The sequence below is a fragment of the Penicillium maclennaniae genome (assembly GCF_028827695.1).
Source record: "Penicillium maclennaniae strain IBT 15551 chromosome Unknown utg000002l:1.0-2354659.0:1.0-2356205.0, whole genome shotgun sequence".
NCBI classification, from domain to species: Eukaryota; Fungi; Ascomycota; class Eurotiomycetes; order Eurotiales; family Aspergillaceae; genus Penicillium; species Penicillium maclennaniae.
The window spans coordinates 1,465,159-1,486,958 of NW_026623214.1; the positions used below are offsets into that span (position 1 = coordinate 1,465,159).

A 21,800-nucleotide genomic window follows, 5' to 3' on the forward strand; every position below is an offset into this window, starting at 1 on the left:
ACAATGCAATACTCATACCTAATGATGGGATCGTACAGTAAATGTATCCGTCTGTGCTTTTGTATTACTATCTTATGGGATGGATAGTTCGGAGCCTGATAGTCTTCAGCTTCAATCCACAATTTTCACACGTATCTACAAGCACTGTTGTACCCATCTAGCAGATTCATAGAAGGTCCCTGTCATTTGTGTTGGCGCTAGCAACCTTTATTGCTCTTCTAAGCATCGATCCATAACGACCTCACCTTCGCTGTCGCCGAGGATCACCTTCAGAGACACACCCCAATCCCCCCCATGACGCTGTACACACGTATCAAGCATGTTCACTTCTGGAGCATACCCAAACTCTTTCACTCTGAGTTGTTATCAAATCGTAACCCGTGTCGTCATCGATAGTCATCATCCAACAATCGCTGCACTAAACATGGCCAGGTCATATAGCTTCCTGTGGGATCCGGCCAGTTGGAAAAGGCTGCCTTGTGTGTCTTAGTCATTTAAGACTGGGTGGGATTCGGCTGCACGGTAATTCAAATTTTTGCGGATATCGATAAGTCACTGGTTGTGCTAATTTGGACGGAGACTCTGCAAAGATTGTAGGGACCAGACCCTGTCTACGTCATTCTGCATAATTCTCAAGAGCAGCGTTCTAGCATTCAACTTTCCATATTGATGAAGAAGTCTGTATCAAAGAAATTCATATACGAGATGCGATGGGAAGTAAAAGAGTGTGTTTATCCCTGTAACAAAAAATACAAAAGTCAAGACAATCGAAGCAAGGAGCCCACGTGTACCAGAGGCGTATCCATTTAGACATTGAAACATCCAAAACCAGCTGTACACGTCAGGCATAAGTCATACATACAAATCCCGAGACAATCAAGTCCAGACCAAGTCCAAGTCCAAGTCCAAGTCCAAGTAAACATCCAACCATCCAAACCTCGTTCTGATCAAATACACTTACTTCAGAACAGCTCTGCACAGCACGTCTATGGATCATTTCGACCACCTCATTATTCAAGTTCAACTGAGACCTGAGGAGCCAGTCCAATTTCAGTCCAATTTGGTCCGTTCGCGCCTTATGCGCACGAATTCGACTCGTTTAAACCCTGGGGATCGGAGGGAAGCCAGAAGGGACGGGGCCCGAAGGAGCAGGGCCACTGGAGAAGCCAGAGGGCTTGGAAATCTCGCGCTTCCCGAAAGGAAGACCAGTAGGTAGGCCAGTCGGGAAGCCAGTGGGGATAGGAAAGGCGGATTCGATCTCAGAGATGATGTCTGAAGGCTCAGGGAACTGGCGCTTCTCGAACGGAAGACCAGTGGGGAAGCCAGTAGGGAAGCCAGTAGGGAAGCCAGTGGGGATAGGGAAAGCAGACTCGATCTCAGAGATGATGCTGGACGGGATAGGCAGTTGGCGCTTCTCAAAGCCGCTGGGGCCGACTGGGAAGCCGGATGGGAAGCCGGATGGGAAGCCGGACGGCACACCAAGAGGCGTGGGTGCACAGGAAGGAACAAGGCCACCAGGAGGAGGAGGAGCCTTGGGCAGGGCGAGGGCAGAGCCCATCAAGCCCATAGCAGCGATACCGGTGTACTTCATTGTGAAAGGAATAGGTCAAGAAATTCAAAAGGTTGAAGATAAAGAGTGTTCGAATCGATCCCAACACCGTTTATATGTAGTAGTGATGTAGAAGGAAAGATCTTATTCTTCTGGCAATCGTGGATGTCTTTATAGGACTGGGGAAGGCTAAGTACAGAACTGATTGCTGAGTCCTTAAACCTGATGGAGACCTTCGATATTGAGATATTTGATCGGGTAATGATCTCAACAATTTGTCGCTAATATCTGGGCCGAGTAATCCACGGGTCAGTCCTTACAGCTACGAATTGTCGATCATTTGTATCTGATGGATCGAAGAGTACGAAATGGTCTAATTTTGCGTTAGCGTGAAGGGTCCCTCCCAGGAACAAGGGGCAAGAGACGGTGCCACAAGTTTTGGTCTTTCTGGTCTGGGGGTTAAGAGAATTCCCACGACAAGATAGATACTAGCTATCCACCGGCCAAACGAGCAGAGAGCAGCCCAAGAAGCGGCCTGTGATCAAAGAAGGCAAGTATCGACGTTCGCTTGACCCGCTTTAACGGGGGAGAGAAGGGATCCAGACAATAACACGACGATCATGTTCCGTGTATATCAAGTGCCGGGGTGGTCTGATCGTATCATATTGCCCCGTTATTCGGATGGTTAGGGCCACTTGCCCTTTAGGGCACCATTTCCCAGGATCAAGCCCAGACGGGCCTGGACCGAGAGTAGGAAGTATCACCGAAGTGCTTAATTTTGGAGGACCAGAGCCTGGTCTGATATTCCAAGCACGGTTTTTGCGCAAGGCTGCGCCTGATGTCGTTCGACTGATCTTTGAGAATGGGACCATGTCAGGTTCACCGTCCACCGTCCACCGTCTGTTTCACCGTTTGTTTCGAAATTTCAGGTCCTTTTCCCAGTCACTAAATGATTTTCTCCGGATGATTGCTTTACTTAAAGATGGGAATGGCTCTGATACCGTCTGTGTATCAGGGGGCAACCGAATGAAAGAATTGTGGATTGGGCAAAGAGCAACGTGGAAAGGAAGGAAAGGGTTCCCACTGATTGATATGAATGAGCCAATTGTCCGGGACGGATCGACATGTGGAACTCGGAAGTTGGCTGAAATCCTTCTGTTCTGTCAAATGGGACAAAACGGGTGAGGTTGATCTCCGAGGAGCACGGTTCGGGAGAGCCTTTCGCACGTGTGGACTTACCTCTAGGTTTCCATGTGGAGACTATTCATGAGGGCCAGATGGTTTCAACGGGAGGGGAACCCTTGGGTTTCAAAGCCTGAAAGGGTTCTCGACGAAGCATCGTCAGCCTTGAACGATTTGCCTGGTGGATCCAAAACTTCAATATTGAGGGGATCTGCAGATCAACCTCCCTTGAACAGCAAACTGCCGTGGTGACCAGCGCAGGATGATGTCTGATTCTTTCTTGCGTCTCAAGTAAGTCACGAAGAATCAAAAAGACTCGCTGCACCAGGTACGATGCACTGTCGCGGCAGGCAGCTGAAAATGTCAATTGGTTGATGTGAAGCGCTGGTGTGCATTGGATAGGTAAAGATGTCCTAGGCTCGGTTCAAGATCCGTACAAAGTACGGCTTGATCTACCCTTAGCTAATGGCTTCTTGACAGGTCACGGCTGAAAAGGCTGTGCCCTTTGTTGCCTCAATCTTGCTCTGCTCAATGGACTAGGCTGTTTCAAAATTACACAGCCCTGTCTTGCCGCACTGGATGGATCATGAAGCTTCCCTAAAAGATGACCTCTGTTACTTCGGGTTTCTCCTGAATTGAATTGGGTTGGTATCTTCATATTTCCAAGGTCAGTGGAAGAGCCCAGTGCAGGGTAAGTCTCATTTTCGAATGCCGATGATTACTCTTCATGGATTGCCGCATCTCCACCGGGTGGACACCACCGTTTCCAAGGCTCACACCGTGGGCCAGCCTCCGATGCATCCGTTGCTCCAAGACAAGGTATCCCGCATGGCCTTCTGCGTACAAGTAAAAGGTCTAGTGCGCCCACGGCGGAATCTCTTATTTATGACTGAAATTGGATCTGTCGAGCTCAGGTGATCTGACTGAAAATATCTAGAAAACCTGAAAGCCTGGTGACGTCTCCCTGTCACCCATGCAGCCCGTTCACTTGCTATATAAAGGACCAGACCTAAATCCCTTCATGGAGACTGCCAAGCGCATCACCCGAATGGCAGGTCTGGACTGTTCTACAGCATCTGCAAGAGAAAAAAACCCCCAGAAATGCAACCTGAAACCCGTCTAGACAAAGTAGAGGAATCAAAGAGAATAAATAATCCATGGCGATCGCTGTACGGAGGACGGAGTACTGGTGATAAAGATTAGATCAAACGTAGTCGGAGATTAGATGGATACAAGTGATCTCGCACGGATCTCTCCTGTCCAGTGGCCCGCATCGGACTTAGGATAGGTCATTTAGCCTGTGTCGAACGATAGAAAGGGACGGCTTGAAGCACTGTCAACTTCGAAGCTGTATACCTGGAATATAACGGAATGAAGCGATTGCTCTCAATGGCGCGTTTTTCGCGCGACGATGTCATGAGAGCTCAGATGTACTGACGGCGTCATGCTGAGCAGGTGGCGCGACGAAGGTGAGAGAGCCATGGAGATCTCCCGAGCCGAAGGGGCATACACCTGTTTGGGGGATGCTCGTCGGCTTGATGCGGACCGCGGTGAGTGTGTGGAGAATGACGATCGCCGCGATCGGACGGGACTATGCAGAATTCCGTGGGTTGACTCTGCCCCGTACGATGAAGCCTCCCATGATGCCCGGTGATATGGTGGTCCGGGGCGGATGGTGTAGGTTAGCTCATTATCTTCTTCGTCGTCGCTGCCTGACCCGGTTGTAAATGCTCCGCCGAAAGATATTGAAGATCGTCGATGATGGGCCTTGACCCGAGGTGCGGAGATTGTATCAGGGAATATCAAGGGGGGGGTGTTCGAGAGAGACGGTGCTGCGTGCCTTGCGCAATTCTTGCAGGGGCTGACTTTGGGAGTGCCCTCTGGATCGTCTTCGAACAAGCTCGTGACTATAGGAGCCCCTCCTTTGAATCCGTCCTCGTCCCATACCTTCTGTTGAATGAAGAGAGTGATTCATAGAGTCGTGCACGCGCAAAGTAAGTGGGCCTGGACTGAAGGCCACACGAGCTCGCATCTGTTGAATAGCTCTGTCGAGTGCCAGCTCGATGGCACAAGCGTTGTGGATTCGGCTCAATCGGGGCCATGTTGCCCGTTCGCCGCTGAGACATGCTTCAAGCATAAATTCTTTAGTCGGATTCTCCAAGATTCGTGGGAAATTCGAGGAGCTGAGTTCGGGGTAAATGTTGATGTCGCCGCTGTATTTCTGATTCATGATCGAAGCAGCCTTGGTCATCGAGGTCGGGAACACCCCCATTTCTGATAGGACAGTCATTCGATGAAGTATCTCATCTTTCGCAAGATGCGTCATGGTATTGACCCAGGCGGGAACGGAAAATGATCGGTGCTCGGCGGGATTTATTGGACCATCTTCCTTTGGCAGGAATGGAACCACGTGAGGGTTGACCTGCGAGACAATGAAATGATTGACGTTAAACATCTCGGATAAACGTGTCATCGGGAGATCCCCATCAACTGAGCCGTCAATATATTGCCTATGGAGGTCATTCCAAGGTATCGCCTCTCCTGTCTTGGGGTCTTTCGCCATCAATGTGAAGGGCTTAAAAACCAAGGGCACCGAGCACGACACGGCCCTGCAACTCATTAGTATGAAACCCCTTAGATGGAAAGGGGTCAAATACTTACACAGCAGACCAAATCAACACATTGGGAGCTGAGATATAGTTAAGCAGTCGTGGGAGTTCGTACATGCCGGCGCTCGACACGCAAATATTTAAGATCCGTCGAGTCCGATTATAAGCCTCTTGGAACGTCATATCGCCCAACCAGCCGCGCATTGTGTTTGCCAAGTGGGAGATATCCAGGAACGATCCGTGTTTCAAGAAACGCGCTGTCTTCTGAAAGATGTTCTCCTCCTGGCCATGCTTGTTGAATACCGCAAAATCCCCATCATGGACGTATGTATCCAAAAGCCCTGGTAAGTCATCGTCTGGGCAAGTGCAGAACACGGCGCACACTATGCTCCCTGCTGACGCTCCAGAGATGATGCGTGGGATAAGATTCTGTTCGTAAAGAGCTTTCAAAACACCAATATGGTTCATGCCGAAAGTTGCGCCTCCTGAAAACAGCAGCGCACTCCGGCCAAATGCCTGACGAGCTGCCAACAGCTGATCCAGAATGTATTTCAGCTCCAACCCGTCACAGCGATTATCCGACATTTCCACCAACGCCTTGATTGTGTGGAGGGCCGTGGCTATGTACTGTTCGATCAGGTCCTTCGTCCCAATATGCGAGTGACGGTATAGCGATGCGTTGCTCATCTTGCCGAGGTCGCGGCTCAAAGCGGTGCGTACGAGAAAAAGCATACGACTCACGTCGCAACTGATGCGCGCCTCCTCCAGTTGTCGCAAGCGCTCCTGGACAAGTCGCGGATAGTACTCGTCGCACTCAGGTTCCTGCTTCCAGGCGTTGTTGTGTTCCAACACGTCCAACTCCTCGGCGCAGCTCCGCCATTCCTCGTAAGACACAGCCTGCAGCCCACGGTCATGGTTAGAAGGGTAGCTCTGCAGATGCGGCCGCCTGCCAGGTACCGGTTGGTAGGTACTCACATTTTTGATCTTCATGTAAAGGACTTGTTTGCGGGTCTCGATTTCGGCCCGGTGCCTCCGCTGTTCGGCGGAAAGGCCATCGCGGTAGTTATTGAGGGTATCGCCGGCCCAATTCCATGACTCTTTGACTAGTGTCGAGACGGCGGGGATTGAAATGGATTTGCGCAGGGATCGCGGTGGAGCCTTGGGAACCTTCTGAAGGGGTTCGTCACGGCAATGGACTATTGTGGAGTCCAACGACATAACAGGCCTGTGCATGGGGAGCGAGCCATCCAGCCGGGGCGCATCTGTCCCTTGAAGTTAAAGTTCTCAGATATATAGGCAGATTGTGCAGGCGAAGTTGATAAGTAGCAGAGAAATGAAAGAAGCGGTCGGGAAAACGTCACGAGGATCACTACCCGATGACCCCAACTTCCCCGGTTTCCACTAACAGTCGATTATGGGGAGTAAGAAGTTAAGAAGTTAATGAACTAGGCTGGAATTGAGAGCCAGTAAGAAACCCGAAACAGCTCTATGTAAACTATGCAACAGGTTTATCGATCCTACACAGGGTTTATCCCGTATGATCTCACCTCCGGTCCCTGGCGTCTTTCACATGCATCGTATGCGACGCATGTGAGTGCGCACGGCTTACTCTAATACCAGCACAGCGCACAAGAAAGGGTCTGAAACCACACAATTTGTAGACGGGCATTCAGGTTAAAGTGACGGTTCACAAGTCCCCAGGTCAAAGACTCGGCCGAAGCCATTCACGGAGAACACGTCTCGCTTTCAACTCGACGCCTGGCTCTCGCCAAAAATGCCCCGCTCCCTCGATCAAGCCGCTTTGGAAACGACTCTGCGGGACGCGGCCCAACTCGGCTGACCAGTTCTGCAGTTTACGCACGGAGGTGAACTCATCCCGATCCCCATATAGCGCCAGTGTCCGGTGAGCACTCAGCTGGTCGGCTGGACGCCCAGCGGGTCGGGCCTGAGGAGCTGACGTTCCCCCCACGTTCAGCGATAGGCCTCGAAACCCAGTCAGGAGATTGCTCACTGGTGGTCGTAGAGGTGACACGAGCAGATAGGAAATACTCGTCTCCGCACTGAGCTCGATCCGGTCGGGCTGCTCGGGGTATGACTGTGACTCCGGATTTGCTGGCGCTAGGTCCCGGATCGTTGTCGCTGCGATCTTCCTTGCTTTGCGCCCAATCTCGTAGATCGGTGTGCCCGGAGTTGCTGTGCCGGGGCGGAATAGGTCTATCATGACATCAAGGGTTGGGGCATGCGATGCGATCAGTGATCCGAAGGAATATCCCCCAAGAATGAGATGGACATTCCGGTCTGCGGATGCTACGGGTGAAGGCAGGTGTTCCGGGTCGCTGAGAATTTTCTGTAGCCCATCGTTGACTCGATGCAAGTATTGGAGCATGAAACCGTAGAATGCTGCATAGTCTCCGAGTTCGGGTCGTCCAGTCCAGCTGGATCGGCCCTCAGATGGTGCCGAGCCGCTGAGGGTCCATGTTAGCCGACTTCAATCCGGTGGTTTTAGGGAAATGGATACCGAAAGTTGAATGTGCCCACGATGTAGCCTTCATGTAGAAGTTCACCGCCGAGGAAACTGATCACCTCGTCGTCGTAGGTCCCACCGAGTGCTGTATAGGGATGGGCCAGAATGGCACCGCGGACTGACCAAGCTGGTGCCGATTCTATATTCCTGACCCAACCAGGGAGGTAGAGGCGACACTGGAGATTGCAGCCATCGTGGACTGAACCGATACTGAACGAAAAAGTCGGACCTGTTTTGTTCATGGTCGAGGTTGATTGGATCAAAACATCATACCAAGTTAAAACGCGTTCAGTTCATAATGTTTTGGAGATATGGGTGTTTCGGCCTTGAAATTGGAAGGTTGGATGGACCGCGCCGCAACCGAGAACTGCTTTACACTATCAGCAAATATCGACACGCTCTTTATTTTGAACTATTCGACGTAATCATTCAATGACGATACAAATCTCTTGTTCAGGCTAGTTGTCAATGCTATTCATTGAAATAACTTCTAGTGCTATCAAGATTCAGGGAGTAGCCATGCAGGGTCAGGCTCATCATCCTCCGATCTGGACGTGTCTGTGTGATGATCATCCCTCAAAAGATCGGCCGGCGGCTCTGGGTCATCATTCTCAAGCTGGTCTTGATCTTCTTGCGAAAGTTCATCGTCACCCGCGCGTGTCGGTGACGGCGACTGGCCAGATGGAGCCTCGTCGCCCAGTACAGGCAAGTCAAAGGCTGGAAGAAGCAGCTTGCGCGCTTCTCGCAGCGCTTCTAATTCGGCTGCAATACAGCAAATTAAAAGATTCCAATTTCTATCCTCCGCGTGCTCCAAATGCGCATCCAAGCGCTGTGTGGTCTTATCCAGATCCTCCGCAAGGTTGGCAGCCACTTCTTCCGTTGTATCCTTAGCCTGTCGATGATTCGGATCGGCCGCTTGCTCCTGTAATTCAATGTAGTGCCGCATATTGGCGCGAAGGCGTTCCTCAAAGCCAGAGATGTCAGCCATGGCTTGTTTCCAGACCCCACCGCCTTCCTCGAGGGCCAGAATCTCTGCATCCACTTCTTGCTGTCTCCTGTGTAAATCTTCCTGTTCTAATCTCCAGTTGTCTTGGGCTATTTCGAGGGTTCGACGCTCGGGGTTCAAGGAGTAGAAGCTGGAGTTGATTGTACGCGAGAGGGGCTGAACAGGTGGATTGCGAAGGTAGTTGCGGATGTTGGACTCGAGGAGGGACATGGACTCATTATAGGAGGATAGTTTAGCGTCAACCGAGTTTTTCACATTTGAAATCTCGCTAACAAGGTATCGATGCTTGGCTTTCATCTCATACAGCCTGGTCTCCAATTCATGAATGTCAGTCTCGAGGTGGTGAGCCTCTTCTTCCAATTCTTCAGCGCGCTGGTTCTCCCGGTCGGTATGAATGGTAGATATAGCCTCTTCCAACCCATCTCGTCGTGAGGTAAAACTCTCAAGTTCTTGAAGTGCGCTGTCTCGTTCGTCTGTTTGAGCAGAGAGGATCTCCCGTTCCTCCTCTCGCAACTTCAGTAGGTCATAGATGGACTGAAAAATACCCTGCCGCGCTGCATGAAGCCCGATCTTCTTGGTTGAGGACTTTCTAGCGGTTTTATTGGCGGAAGACCGAGCTTGACTAGCTTGGGAAGAGGTAGGTGTGAAGCTACCGTCCGAAGTGTTGTCTGGCTCGGCTCGGGCCAAGCCTGAGAGAAGGCGCTCGCTCTGCGCATCAATTAAGGTCTGGAGATTACTCTGGATGAGCTTGGATTGCCGCTCCACTTGAACAAGAGGATCGTGGTGGTATGTGGAAGCTCCCATCGGCGTTGGCGATAGCCGTTTATCTCTGGAGGGCAGAAGAGTTGACATGGCGGAAAAAATAGCAGAGCAGACCCTCTCGGGAAGACGGAACAGAGGTTCGACCGGAGACTCGGGTACGACCGCTTTTTAGCAGGCCATGATCGGTATCGTGACTGACTCCACGAGCTTCGCCAGCTGACGCTCTCGGACCTCACGCCGGACAATAACTGACCGCCTTGCTGGCCGCCTATGCAGGTACAGTTACTCTGCGCGTGAGGAGCTATTTCACCTGATGATTTGGAATATGAATCTTGGTACTTCGGTCATTTCCTTGGTTCGGCTCATTCAAAAATGGACACTATAAAGCATATGAGGAGTAAAAAGACCAAGCGACGTGTAAGTAAATTGAAGACCTGACACAGCTGCAAGTACTCGTCATGGCACGTGACAAGCACAGTCAGCTCCGTTGACGTTGTCGGGTCTCGCGCCAGCAAAGCTTCTGCTGTCTGCTTCCAGCTTCCATTTGTACCCTAAGTCATCTCGTCTTTCCCTGTTAATCTTTTACTCTATTTCTGTTCATCGACCTATTTAGGGCCTTTGAATCCCTCCACGCCGTTTTCCTTCACAGGGTTCGCTCGCTGTTGATCCCCAAGCTCCCTCCGGTCGACGTTGCTTCGACGTTGCTTCGACACCCATCAACAACATCATCGTTTGAGTCTGAGCTTCATTGAACCAGTCTCGACGCCAGCAGTCTCGATCATACAAGATGGTCGGCCTTGTTTCGGCCGCCGGTCTTGTCGGCTTCCTCTCAGAGCCCGACCCCGAGCTCAAGGTCTTTGCCTTGAAGTCATTAGATTCTCAGATCGATACACTTTGGACAGAAGTTGTGAACGCGGTTCCCGAGATGTGAGTACCTTATTTTTGTTGATAGGGCAGATGGAAGGGTCGTTGGCGACCGCTGGCGCGATCGCTGTTACCAAGGACCCCCGTTTCATTGGACACTGCTAACCAAATCTGTCCAGTGAGGCTCTTTACGAAGATGAATCATTCCCGGAACGCGGCCTGGCTGCTTTGGTCGCCTCGAAGGTATATTATCACCTGCAGGAATATAATGAGAGCATGGTCCTCGCTCTAGGTGCCGGCAAGCTGTTCCAGCTCGACAACGGTGGCGAGTATGAAGAGACCATTATTGGTGAGTTGAGCAAAACTCCCGTTGGATATGACTTTTTTTTGGGAAATTGGCTAATTGCGGCCTTTTTACATTACAGCGAAATGCGTCGATACTTTCATATCTCTCTCTGCCGCCCAGAGGCCTGCGGCTGGTGACCCGGCCGCCAATCTGAACACCTCCTTCTCAGCATCCGGTGATGGCGCCACCAGCACATCAGCAAGCCTGACCTCTCCCATCACACCTTTCTCCAAGTCTGCTTTGCCTTCAAAGTCCCTTCTTTCCCGACAGGAGGTTCCTGGCATCGACGCTGCACACCCTGGCGGCGATGACCAGAGTGTCCAACACAACGAGACTCCGCTTGTTTTGAAGCGAGGTGTTCAGGGTCAACTACAGGCAGTGATTGAGCGACTGTTCGAAGAGTGCTTCCGTCAAAAACGTTACCGTCAAGTGATCGGTATCGCGATTGAGGCCAAGAGTTTGGATGTTCTCCGTCTGGCCATTCTTCGTGCCAGTGCGGACGAGAAGCAGCAATTGGGTGAGTCTCACGGGAGTGAGGAGCTCATGGAATACGTTCTGGACATTTGCATGGGCATTGTCCAAGAGCGAGGCTTCCGCACTGAGGTTTGTCTACCCGCTAGCCGCTTTGCTATGAAAGGCTACTAACCTTTGCCTCTACAGATCCTTAAGCTGATCCTCGAGCTTCTTAACGAGATTCCCTCACCCGACTATTTCTCTATCGCCAAATGCGTTGTCTACCTTAATGAACACTCGATGGCCTCGAACATTCTCCGTCAACTTGTCGAGAAGGGTGATCCGCGATCCCTCGCTGTTGCATACCAGATTTCTTTCGACCTTTACGATAACAGCACTCAGGAGTTCCTCCAAAAGGTCCGAGAGGAAATCTCCGAGCTTGTGCCTGAGCGCGATACCGCTACAACCGATCAAGAAGAGCCTAAGGAGTCAGATGCGTTGCTTGAGGACCAATCAAGCTCAAATCGCGCGGAGGATGAGTCGACTGCCGCATTGAGGAACATCCTCTCAATCCTGGATGGCATTAAATCCATTCAACTGAATCTTGAGTTCCTTTACCGGAGTAATCAGGTCGATATGGCGATTTTGAACAAGGTACGCGACAGTCTCGAGGCACGCAATTCCATATTCCACACCGCCGTCACTTTGTGCAACGCTTTCATGCACGCTGGAACCACACATGACAAGTTTTTCCGCGAGAATCTGGAGTGGCTTGGCAAGGCTGTGAACTGGTCCAAGTTCACCGCTACTGCTGCATTGGGTGTCATTCACCGTGGCAACCTTAGCCAGGGACAGAAGCTCCTACAACCCTATCTGCCCAAGGATCACATTGCCGGGGTGGGCGGCTCGGGCTCGGTTTACAGCCAGGGTGGATCTCTGTATGCTTACGGCCTGATCTTCGCCAATCACGGTGGCATGGCTGTTGATCTCATTCGCGATCACTTCAAGAAGGCCACCGAGGAGGTGGTGCAGCACGGTGGTGCTCTGGGTCTGGGTGTGGCTGGTATGGCCACTGGCGATGAGGATATCTACGTGGATCTCCGCAATGTGCTCTACACTGACTCGGCTCTCAACGGCGAGGCTGTCGGTCTTGCAATGGGTCTTGTCATGTTAGGCACCGGTAATATGAAGGCTTTGGAGGACATGATTCAGTACGCCCATGACACCCAGCACGAGAAGATCGTCCGTGGTCTTGCCATGGGTATGGCTTTGATCATGTACGGCCGCCAAGAGGCTGCCGATGAGCTGATCAACGGTCTCCTCGGTGACCCCGACCCGACTCTCCGCTATGGCGGTATCATGACAATCGCTTTGGCCTACTGTGGTAGCAGCAGCAACAAGGCCGTTCGTAAGCTTCTCCACGTCGCCGTCAGCGATGTCAATGATGATGTTCGCCGTGTTGCAGTACTGAGCTTGGGCTTCATTCTGTTCCGCAAGCACCAGAGTGTTCCCCGTATGGTGGAGCTGCTCTCGGAATCCTACAATCCACACGTCCGCTACGGTGCCGCCATGGCTCTCGGTATTTCTTGTGCCGGTACTGGACTCGACGAGGCTATTGACCTTTTGGAGCCCATGCTCAAGGACTCAACAGATTTCGTTCGTCAAGGTGCTTTGATCTCGTTGGCCATGGTTCTCGTTCAGCAAAACGAGGCTATGAACCCCCGTGTCACCAGCCTCCGCAAGGCCATGATGAAGATGCTCGGTGACCGCCACGAGGATGCTATGGCCAAGTTTGGTTGTGCCGTAGCTCTCGGAATCATCGACGCTGGAGGCCGCAACTGCACCATCAGCCTGCAGACACAGACCGGGAATCTCAACATGCCCGGCATTGTTGGTGCGGCTGTTTTCTGCCAGTATTGGTATTGGTTCCCTCTTACCCACTTCCTGTCCCTCAGCTTTACCCCGACTTCCGTCATCGGAGTCGACCCAGAAGTTGGAGGTTCCGGAGTTCAAGTTCCACAGCAACACCCGTCCGAGTCTGTTTGACTACCCTCCCATGCAGGAGGTCAAGACTGAGGAGGCTCCGGAGAAGGTGAAGACTGCCGTGCTTTCCACGACGGCTCAGGCCAAGCGCCGTGCTCAGCGTCGTGAGAAGCAGGCCCGCCGCGAGAGCATGGATATTGACCAGACGCCTACTACGCCAAAGGTCTCAGAGCAACTGCCGGAGAAGATGGAGACCGACGAGAAGGATGGCGAGGAAAGCAAGGACGCTGACAAGGCTGCTGGCGAGGCCCAGAAGAAGAAGGTGGAGCGAGAGAAGGTTGGCTACGAGTTGGACAACATGTCCCGTGTACTGCCCGCACAGCTCAAGTACCTGACCTTCCCCGATCCGCGCTACGAGCCTGTCAAGAGAGTAAGTCTCAATGTTACTTTGATGCCGTGGATTTTTTCACTAATTCATCTTTTAGCCTACTGGTGGTGTCGTTGTCGTTCTAGACAAGCACCCGGAGGAGCCTCGCGAGACCATCGAGCTCAAGGCGAGCAAAGAGGCCCCTGCCCCTACCGAAACTCTTCAGGATCGTCTTCAGGCGGCTATCGGCACTGCTGCCCTGCAGACCCCTCAACGGGCCGATGCTCGCGCCATGCTGTCTTCAACCCCGGCTGGCGCTGCAGCGGCAGCGGGTGTGTTGACCGCTGTTGACGAGGACGAGGAGGGTGCAGAGGACGCGCCAGTGCCCGACGAGTTCACCTACGAGACCGAGGGCGAGGATGAGTAGAGTGCTGAGGACACAACTCCATAGCACTGGGATGTATTACTAGACTAGTCAGGTTCAGGCCTGATATATTGGGAGGGCAGTAGCGGCCTCCTGTGATATGAAGCATTTGTCTGCATCTATTAAGTACTCCATGAGCTATACGTAGAAGGTCATTAGGCCATCAGCCACCTCCGTGGGAGTACCAAGCACATGAAAACAAAACCGACCACAACCTGGACAAGTCGCATACACTCCGTCTTGGCCTTCACATGCTGCTGACTCAGCCTGCATGAAAGTCGCCTCGGCATTTCTCACCGGCGATGACGCAGTTTGAGCCAATCAAGTACATGGCATTTTGGGGATGACCGAGACAGACTGATGAGATCTGCGACCGAGGGACGCAGCTGAATGGAAATCCAATGGCACGAGTGACGATGGACGCTCCGAGGCCATGACCACGGGGAAAACGGGGGTTACTCAAAAGGGGTCCGGTTCCCGTCCTTTATATCGCGCGTGCTCCATCTACCCCGGACGTTCAATTCGATTTCTGTTTCTTTTTCCCCCCACGAAACCGTTGTTTTTTCTACAGCATAGGTTCTTCGAGGCTGCTATATATGCACTCCGGCTGATTAAATCTTTCATTCACATCTCTCTATTCTTACCGAACACCTACTTTTGAGTCGCACACCATGGTGAAGACTTTTAGCAAGGACGATGTTGCGTCGCATAGCAAGGGCGATAGCTTGTGGATTGTGATTGACGAGGACGTCTACGACGTCTCCCAATTTCAAGATGAGCACCCGGGTAAGTCCTGGTGCGGTTGATACGAGAGAATCACATGCTAACGAAGTCACAGGTGGGAAGAAAAGTACGTCATAGCGCGACCACGCGACCACCGTTATTAACATGTCATACAGTTCTCCAGCGCGTTGCGGGAAAGGATGCCTCCAAGCAATTCTGGAAATACCATAATGAGGGTATTTTGAAGAAGTACAAGGGCCAGCTGCAGATCGGCTCGTTGGATACCAAGAAGCAGCCCGAGCCCGCTCCGGCCCCGGCCCCTGCCCCAAAGAAGGCTGAGTCCACGCCTCAGCCGCAAACCTCGGGCGATCTCAAGCCCCCGGCGACTGCCGAGCCGCAAGAGCCCTATGGCGACTTGATTCCCTTCGCCGATCCCTCGTGGTACCAAGGTGTAAGTTACAGCCCCTCCGGAAATGGGGAAAGTGCTAATGTTTGCGTGTGATAGTACTCTTCACCTTACTTTAACGAAACCCACGCTGCTCTCCGCGAGGAAGTCCGCCAATGGGTCGAGACCGAGATCGATCCCTACGTCACCGAGTGGGATGAGGGCAAGGAGGTGCCCCCGCATATCTACAAGCAGATGGGCGAGCGCGGCTACTTGGCCGGCTTGCTCGGTGTGAAATACCCTGAGCAACATACTCCATTCCGGGTACAGTCTGTGTCCCCGGACCGATGGGATCTGTTCCACGAGATGCTGCTCACAGATGAGCTGTCCCGTGCTGGTAGCGGTGGCTTGGTCTGGAACTTGATCGGTGGTTACGGTATTGGTTGCCCGCCTTTGGTCAAGTTCGGCAAGAAGGCTCTCGTTGATCGAATCCTTCCCGGTATCCTGGCTGGCGACAAGCGTATTTGCCTGGCCATTACCGAGCCCGATGCGGGAAGTGACGTTGCTAACCTCGGCTGCGAGGCTAAGCTGAGCGAGGATGGCAAGCACTACATTGTCAACGGCGAGAAGAAGTGGATTACGAATGGTATCTGGGCCGATTACTTCACCACCGCTGTTCGCACAGGCCCCGACGGCATGAACGGTCTTAGCGTCCTTCTGATCGAGCGCTCGGAAGGCGTCAGCACCCGCCGCATGGACTGCCAGGGTGTTCTGAGCAGCGGAACAACCTATGTCACCTTCGAAGATGTCAAAGTCCCCGTCGCGAACCTGATTGGCAAAGAGAACGGCGGCTTCAAGGTGATCATGACAAACTTCAACCACGAGCGTATCGGCATCGTAATTCAATGCTGCCGGTTCGCCCGCGTCTGCTACGAAGAATCAGTCAAATACGCCCACAAGCGCAAAACGTTTGGCAAGCGCCTCATCGACCACCCCGTCATCCGTATGAAACTCGCTCACATGGCCCGTCAGATCGAAGCCACCTACAACTGGCTCGAGAACATCATCTTCCAGTGCCAGTGCATGGAAGAAACCGAAGCCATGCTCAAGCTCGGCGGTGCCATTGCCGGCCTGAAGGCCCAATCTACGCAGACCTTTGAATTCTGCGCTCGCGAGGCGAGTCAGATCTTCGGTGGTCTCAGTTATAGCCGCGGTGGCCAGGGAGGCAAGGTTGAAAGACTGTATCGGGATGTGAGGGCCTATGCTATTCCTGGTGGCAGTGAGGAGATCATGCTGGATCTTAGTATGCGACAGAGTTTGCGTGTGCATGGGATGTTTGGTATGAAGATATAGGGAGCTTTGGGTTATTCATCTGGGTCTTCCAGGGCATCTTCTTGCTTTTTGCTATTATTTGGCTTGAATTGTTACCTCCTTCTTGAGGATCTTTTGGTTGGATATCCCGTCCGGTGTGACGCATTTTCTTTATCATCTTTGTCTATGTACAATAACATTGACTGTTCATTCTCAATCGTTTCCTCAATAAAATTGGAATGGAGCTTGCTACTTCAGTAACTACCCCAACTCGACGAATCAGTGTAGTGTGGATTTATCTCTGATGTTTAGATTCTATCTGCGTGATCTGTAACTGCCCAGTTCGCTCCATTGCGCGCCTTGGGTATATTCATTCATGACCGCGCACTCTGGCCATGCTCGGTGATCGGATAGCGTGACGACGTCGCCATGTATCCAGTGGTTCAACGCCGCCGCTTGCGTACACTGTCTGAGGAAATTCGGCATTGGTACGCCTTTATTTGATCCGTAAATCCATACACAAGATCAACGACATTGTAAAGAAACCTGAAGTATGTACATATCCGTGGGATGCATACCCGCTGAACTCTGCCTGGGAGGTAACCTAACTGTATGATGATGCGGCAGCGGTGAATTTATGCCAAAACCCAAGATAGATGAGTACATTATCTCATTATCTAGAGTCAAATTGACAAAAGTGTGATTTGGTATTGAGAATATTGAGAGAAAAACATGGCTCAGGACTGAAGTAAACACCTGGTCCGGCAGCTCGTAAAGACCAAGTGCGCAGCCTCTTTCAACTTCGCCGCGAATCGCAACCCCAGCTCTCCGACCTTTCCCCCCCCAAACTCACTGACACGGCGTCCCAGGGTATAAATAGCCCCGTTTCCCTGCGTGCGGTGCTTTAATCGTTCATTCATATTTTACTCTCTTCAAGCGACCGGGATTGCCATCTCCGTGGTTGGCGGTCTTTGCGCCTCGTTGAAAGGTTTCGGTACGTCCAGATCTCCAATTCTCTCATCCTTGTGCTTACGCATCCTCAACTCCTGTCGCTGACCTTTCCTTTTGTCTCTAAGATATTTTCAGCGACTTGGACTCGCCGCACAAGCCATTCACGCGATATTGCGCGATCTTCCCTTCTAAGATACCCCGACCCGCTACCCTTCAAAGATGTCCAACTTTCTTAATCAGGACTTTGGTTCGGAGGATGAGGATGACGAATTCAACCCAGCCCCCGTTGATGAGTCTGAGGGTGAGGACTCCAAGGTTAGTCTCCATCACTGAGCAGTGTCAGTTGAAAGATGGTGCTGATAGACCGACAATGACTAGCCGGCCAAATCTCATGAGCGCCAAGCCCCTGGCTCCGACGATCTGAAGGATGAAGGCGATGCGGAAGAAGACGATGTCAAGGATGTTGTCGATGATGATGAGGATGACGAAGAAGATGAAGAAGAGGACGAAGATGCAGAGGAAGAGGAAGACGCCGTGGTTTGTGCTCCTTCGAAGGCTCTGACCTGGAAAGAGCCTTGTTAACCTAATGTGCTTTTAGGAGGCTCGTCCCCGCAAGCGCAGACGTGGTCCCCTCAACCCCTTCATCGATGAAGAGGCCGGTGTCGACGAGGAGGAAGATGAAGCTGAAGACGACGAGGACGAACTCGCCGAGTTCGGTACAGAAATGCACCCCGACGACTTCGACCAGCTGCCCGCCGGCGCCGAAACAGATGACCGCCGCCACCGACAGCTCGATCGTCAACGTGAGCTTGATGCTACAATGGACGCAGAGAAGCAGGCTCAATTGCTCAAGGAGCGCTACGGACGAAACCGCGCTGCGGCTACTGATGCTCTCGTGATCCCCAAGCGATTGCTTCTTCCCAGCGTGGAGGATCCCAGCATTTGGGGCGCTCGCTGCAAGCCTGGAAAGGAGCGCGAGGTCGTCTACTCAATCCAGAAGCGCATCGAGGAGCGCCCGGCTGGGTCTCGCAACCCCATTCGCATCATTTCGGCTTTCGAGCGCGGACATCTCATGCAGGGTTGGTTCTACTGTGAAGCGCGCAGACAGGCTGATGTCACGGAAGGTCTGGAGGGTATCAACTTCTACTACCCATCCCAGAAGATGACTCTGGTTCCTGTGAAGGAAATGCCTGATTTGCTGAAGGTCCAGAAATCAGAGGAATTAATGCCGGGTGGATGGGTTCGCATCAAACGCGGCCGCTACCAGGGCGATTTGGCGCAGATTGAAGAGGTCGAGACAAATGGCCTGAATGTTACTGTCCGCGTTGTTCCTCGTCTTGACTATGGCATGAATGAAGATGCTGCTGCTCTGATGGGACCTGACGTCAAGCGCAAGCGTGGTGCTACGAATACCATTCGTCCTCCGCAGCGCCTGTTTAACGAATCCGAGGCAAAGAAGAAGCACGCAAAATACCTCTCGGCTACATCTGGACTAGGCGGCAAGTCTTGGAGCTACCTGAACGATACTTACATTGATGGCTTCCTTATCAAGGACATGCGCGTCCAGCACTTGATCACTAAGAATGTCAACCCGAGATTGGAGGAAGTCACGATGTTTGCCCGTGGAGGAGAAGATGGCACTGCCAATCTGGATCTGGCTTCGCTGGCCGAGACTTTGAAAAACTCCACCGCCGAGGACTCGTATCAGCCGGGCGACCCCGTCGAGGTCTATCGTGGTGAACAACAAGGCTTGATTGGTCGCACCGTTTCAACCCGCGGCGACATCGTATCCTTGCAAGTTACTGAGGGAGATCTGGCTGGCCAGACAATTGATGCCCCTGTCCGAACTCTGCGCAAGCGTTTCCGTGAGGGTGACCACGTTAAGGTCATCGGAGGAAGCCGTTACCAAAACGAACTTGGTATGGTGGTACAGGTCAAAGATGACACTGTCACTATTCTCAGCGACATGAGCATGCAGGAAATCACGGTCTTTAGTAAAGACCTTCGTCTTTCCGCCGAAATGGGTGCTGATGGTCAACTCGGAATCTATGATGTCCATGACCTTGTCCAGCTTGAGTAAGTTACTTGTGAACTGTTTCGAGCTAGACCTTTGCTAACATGTTTCCAGCGCTGCAACTGTTGCCTGTGTCATCAAGGTTGACCGCGAGTCCCTTCGTGTCGTGGATCAGAATGGCTCTGTCCGCAATATTCTTCCTACTCAGATTGCCAACAAAATTCCACCCCGTCGTGATGCCGTTGCGACTGACCGCAACGGTGCAGAGATCCGAAACGGTGACACTGTCCGGGAGGTCTACGGAGAGCAAAGAACCGGAGCTATTCGCCACATTCATCGTTCATACCTTTTCCTGCACAATAAAGCCCAAGCAGAGAATGCAGGCATTTCTGTGGTACGAACGACGAACGTCGTCACCGTGTCCGCTCGAGGTGGTCGTCCAACTGGTCCTGATCTGACCAAGCTGAACCCTGCCCTCAACATGCAAGGCCCCGGGGGTGGCCGTGGTGCTGCAATGCCACCGCCTTCCCGTGGACGTGATACACTTATCGGAAAGACTGTTGCTGTTCGCAAGGGCCGCTACAAGGGTCTAGTTGGTATTGTCCGTGATGCCGATGATAAGAACGCTCAGGTCGAGCTTTACACAGTCAACAAGCCCGTTCAAATAGACCGGAATATTCTCACTCCCAAGGACCCGATTACCAAGCAGACATTGGATTCCGGACGTGGACGTGGACGAGGCCGGGGTGGAGGTGGAGCAGGAGGCTCGCGTGTTCCTTATGGCTCTGGCGCTCCTTCAGGCGCTCCTGGTTGGTCAGGTGGCCGTACCCCGATGGCTGCTGCCGACTCCTCGAGGACCCCGGCTTGGGGCGGTGCCGCTGCTTCTCGAACTCCTGCGTGGGGTGGCATGAGCGGCTCCCGTACGCCGGCTTGGAAGAACGATGGATCCCGCACGACCAACCCTTACGAAGCTGGAAACCGCACTGCGTACGGAGGTCTTGGCAATCGCACCCCAGCGTGGAACTCCGGCTCTCGCACACCCTACGACTCCGGCTCCGGCTACGACGCATTTGCCTCCGGATCCCGCACTCCCGCCTGGGGTGGTGCTGGTGCTGGTGCTGGTGCTGGTGCTGGTGCTGGTGCTGGCGCAAACACTGGAAACCGCACGCCTGCCTGGGGTGGCCTCTCCAATGGCCGCGACCAGCGCGACTTCGATGACGCTCCTACGCCCGGCGGTGGCTATTCCGCCTCTACGCCCGGTGCCTACGCAGCTCCCACACCTGGTGCCTCAGCACCTACCCTGGTGCCTGGCCAGACAGCGCCCCCACACCCGGAGCCTTCAACGCACCTACTCCAGGCGGTTTGCCGAAGCGCGGAGGCTACGATGCCCCAACCCCAGCTGCATATGACGCACCTACCCCAGCTATGGGCGGCGCGGCGGCTACGCCTGGTGCTGGCTACGGAGATGATGACGGCGGCCCACGTTACGACGACGGTACTCCCAGCCCGTAAACAATTTTTATTTTTTGCATGTGATATCACCCTCTCGCACAAAAGCTCGATGCAATATGGTTTTAGATTTGGGGTGTGGTCGGCTTCGAACTTGTATTCTACTTTGATCGGATGTAATTTCTTCATCACTAGCAAATGATACTTCATTTGGGTACGGCTTTTCACGTTCTCCTACCTATTTTCGGTGGAGCTTCTATGCTGTACTTCCGAAACAGTGATTCAATAAGCAAAAAAAGGATGATAAACTCCAGATCCTGCTGCTTTACGCCTAGTGCGAGTATACATTGCTTCGTATTATGATCACCAATGTTCTGAATTTGTGCAAGGCCCTTTTGTAATACCCAATCGACTGAATTTCCTTTCACTTCAGAGCTCCTTTGCATTTGTCTGTGTCTTGGTCCGAGTCATCTCTCGGCATTTTGGTATACTCTTCACCCAGACACAGGCCGCATCTCATTTTCAAGCACTAGCCACAGAGGATAGACTACAGAGGCAGTGTCCTCGTCACCATCATTTTCCAGACCTCACGTAAGTTGGTATATAAGATGTGACTAGAATGAATCCCACTCGCGGGAAAATATGTCAATAATTCTAAGTAGACGTTCAGACTGCTGTCCGTCTGGTCCAAGCACATGCATAAAAGTATTCCTGGACTCTATCTATAGTATTAGGTGAATGCGATGTCAATATGAAAGAATTGAATAGATTTTCCCAAAGACCCATATGTCCCATCAAATAATAGATACATATGATGGCATCAAAGATGTGATCTATCAAATGCAAAATAAAGAAAAAAACATGGCAAGGGGATTTCCCCCAAGGGATTTCCCCCCCA

At 52.3% G+C, this 21,800-nt stretch overlaps 7 protein-coding genes across 7 annotated transcripts; 3 read left to right on the forward strand and 4 right to left on the reverse strand.

The window, feature by feature from the left end:
- Positions 1 to 1,099: 1,099 nt before the first annotated feature.
- On the reverse strand, positions 1,100 to 1,591 carry N7477_001780 (uncharacterized protein; the record flags this gene model as incomplete). Its single annotated transcript, XM_056963443.1, has 1 exon — positions 1,100 to 1,591. The coding sequence occupies one exon, from the start codon at positions 1,589 to 1,591 to the stop codon at positions 1,100 to 1,102; it is 492 nt and encodes a 163-aa protein (XP_056826362.1).
- A 2,526-nt stretch (positions 1,592 to 4,117) lies between these two features.
- On the reverse strand, positions 4,118 to 6,573 carry N7477_001781 (putative Patatin family phospholipase; the record flags this gene model as incomplete). The annotated part of the gene is made up of 3 exons (XM_056963444.1): positions 4,118 to 4,681; positions 4,719 to 5,340; positions 5,393 to 6,573. The coding sequence occupies 3 exons, from the start codon at positions 6,571 to 6,573 to the stop codon at positions 4,118 to 4,120; spliced, it is 2,367 nt and encodes a 788-aa protein (XP_056826363.1).
- A 469-nt stretch (positions 6,574 to 7,042) lies between these two features.
- Positions 7,043 to 8,106, reverse strand: N7477_001782 (uncharacterized protein; the record flags this gene model as incomplete). Its single annotated transcript, XM_056963445.1, has 2 exons — positions 7,043 to 7,805; positions 7,859 to 8,106. 2 exons carry the CDS (start codon positions 8,104 to 8,106, stop codon positions 7,043 to 7,045), a joined length of 1,011 nt encoding a protein of 336 aa, XP_056826364.1.
- A 257-nt stretch (positions 8,107 to 8,363) lies between these two features.
- Positions 8,364 to 9,722, reverse strand: N7477_001783 (uncharacterized protein; the record flags this gene model as incomplete). The annotated part of the gene is made up of 1 exon (XM_056963446.1): positions 8,364 to 9,722. The coding sequence occupies one exon, from the start codon at positions 9,720 to 9,722 to the stop codon at positions 8,364 to 8,366; it is 1,359 nt and encodes a 452-aa protein (XP_056826365.1).
- Positions 9,723 to 10,419: 697 nt separating this feature from the next.
- On the forward strand, positions 10,420 to 14,072 carry N7477_001784 (proteasome regulatory particle base subunit RPN2; the record flags this gene model as incomplete). The annotated part of the gene is made up of 6 exons (XM_056963447.1): positions 10,420 to 10,559; positions 10,676 to 10,845; positions 10,922 to 11,445; positions 11,503 to 13,189; positions 13,251 to 13,708; positions 13,764 to 14,072. The coding sequence occupies 6 exons, from the start codon at positions 10,420 to 10,422 to the stop codon at positions 14,070 to 14,072; spliced, it is 3,288 nt and encodes a 1,095-aa protein (XP_056826366.1).
- A 668-nt stretch (positions 14,073 to 14,740) lies between these two features.
- On the forward strand, positions 14,741 to 16,530 carry N7477_001785 (putative acyl-CoA dehydrogenase; the record flags this gene model as incomplete). Its single annotated transcript, XM_056963448.1, has 4 exons — positions 14,741 to 14,855; positions 14,908 to 14,919; positions 14,969 to 15,243; positions 15,298 to 16,530. 4 exons carry the CDS (start codon positions 14,741 to 14,743, stop codon positions 16,528 to 16,530), a joined length of 1,635 nt encoding a protein of 544 aa, XP_056826367.1.
- A 1,128-nt stretch (positions 16,531 to 17,658) lies between these two features.
- On the forward strand, positions 17,659 to 20,965 carry spt5 (transcription elongation factor spt5; the record flags this gene model as incomplete). Its single annotated transcript, XM_056963449.1, has 5 exons — positions 17,659 to 17,754; positions 17,818 to 17,976; positions 18,038 to 19,515; positions 19,568 to 20,712; positions 20,769 to 20,965. 5 exons carry the CDS (start codon positions 17,659 to 17,661, stop codon positions 20,963 to 20,965), a joined length of 3,075 nt encoding a protein of 1,024 aa, XP_056826368.1.
- Positions 20,966 to 21,800: the final 835 nt, after the last annotated feature.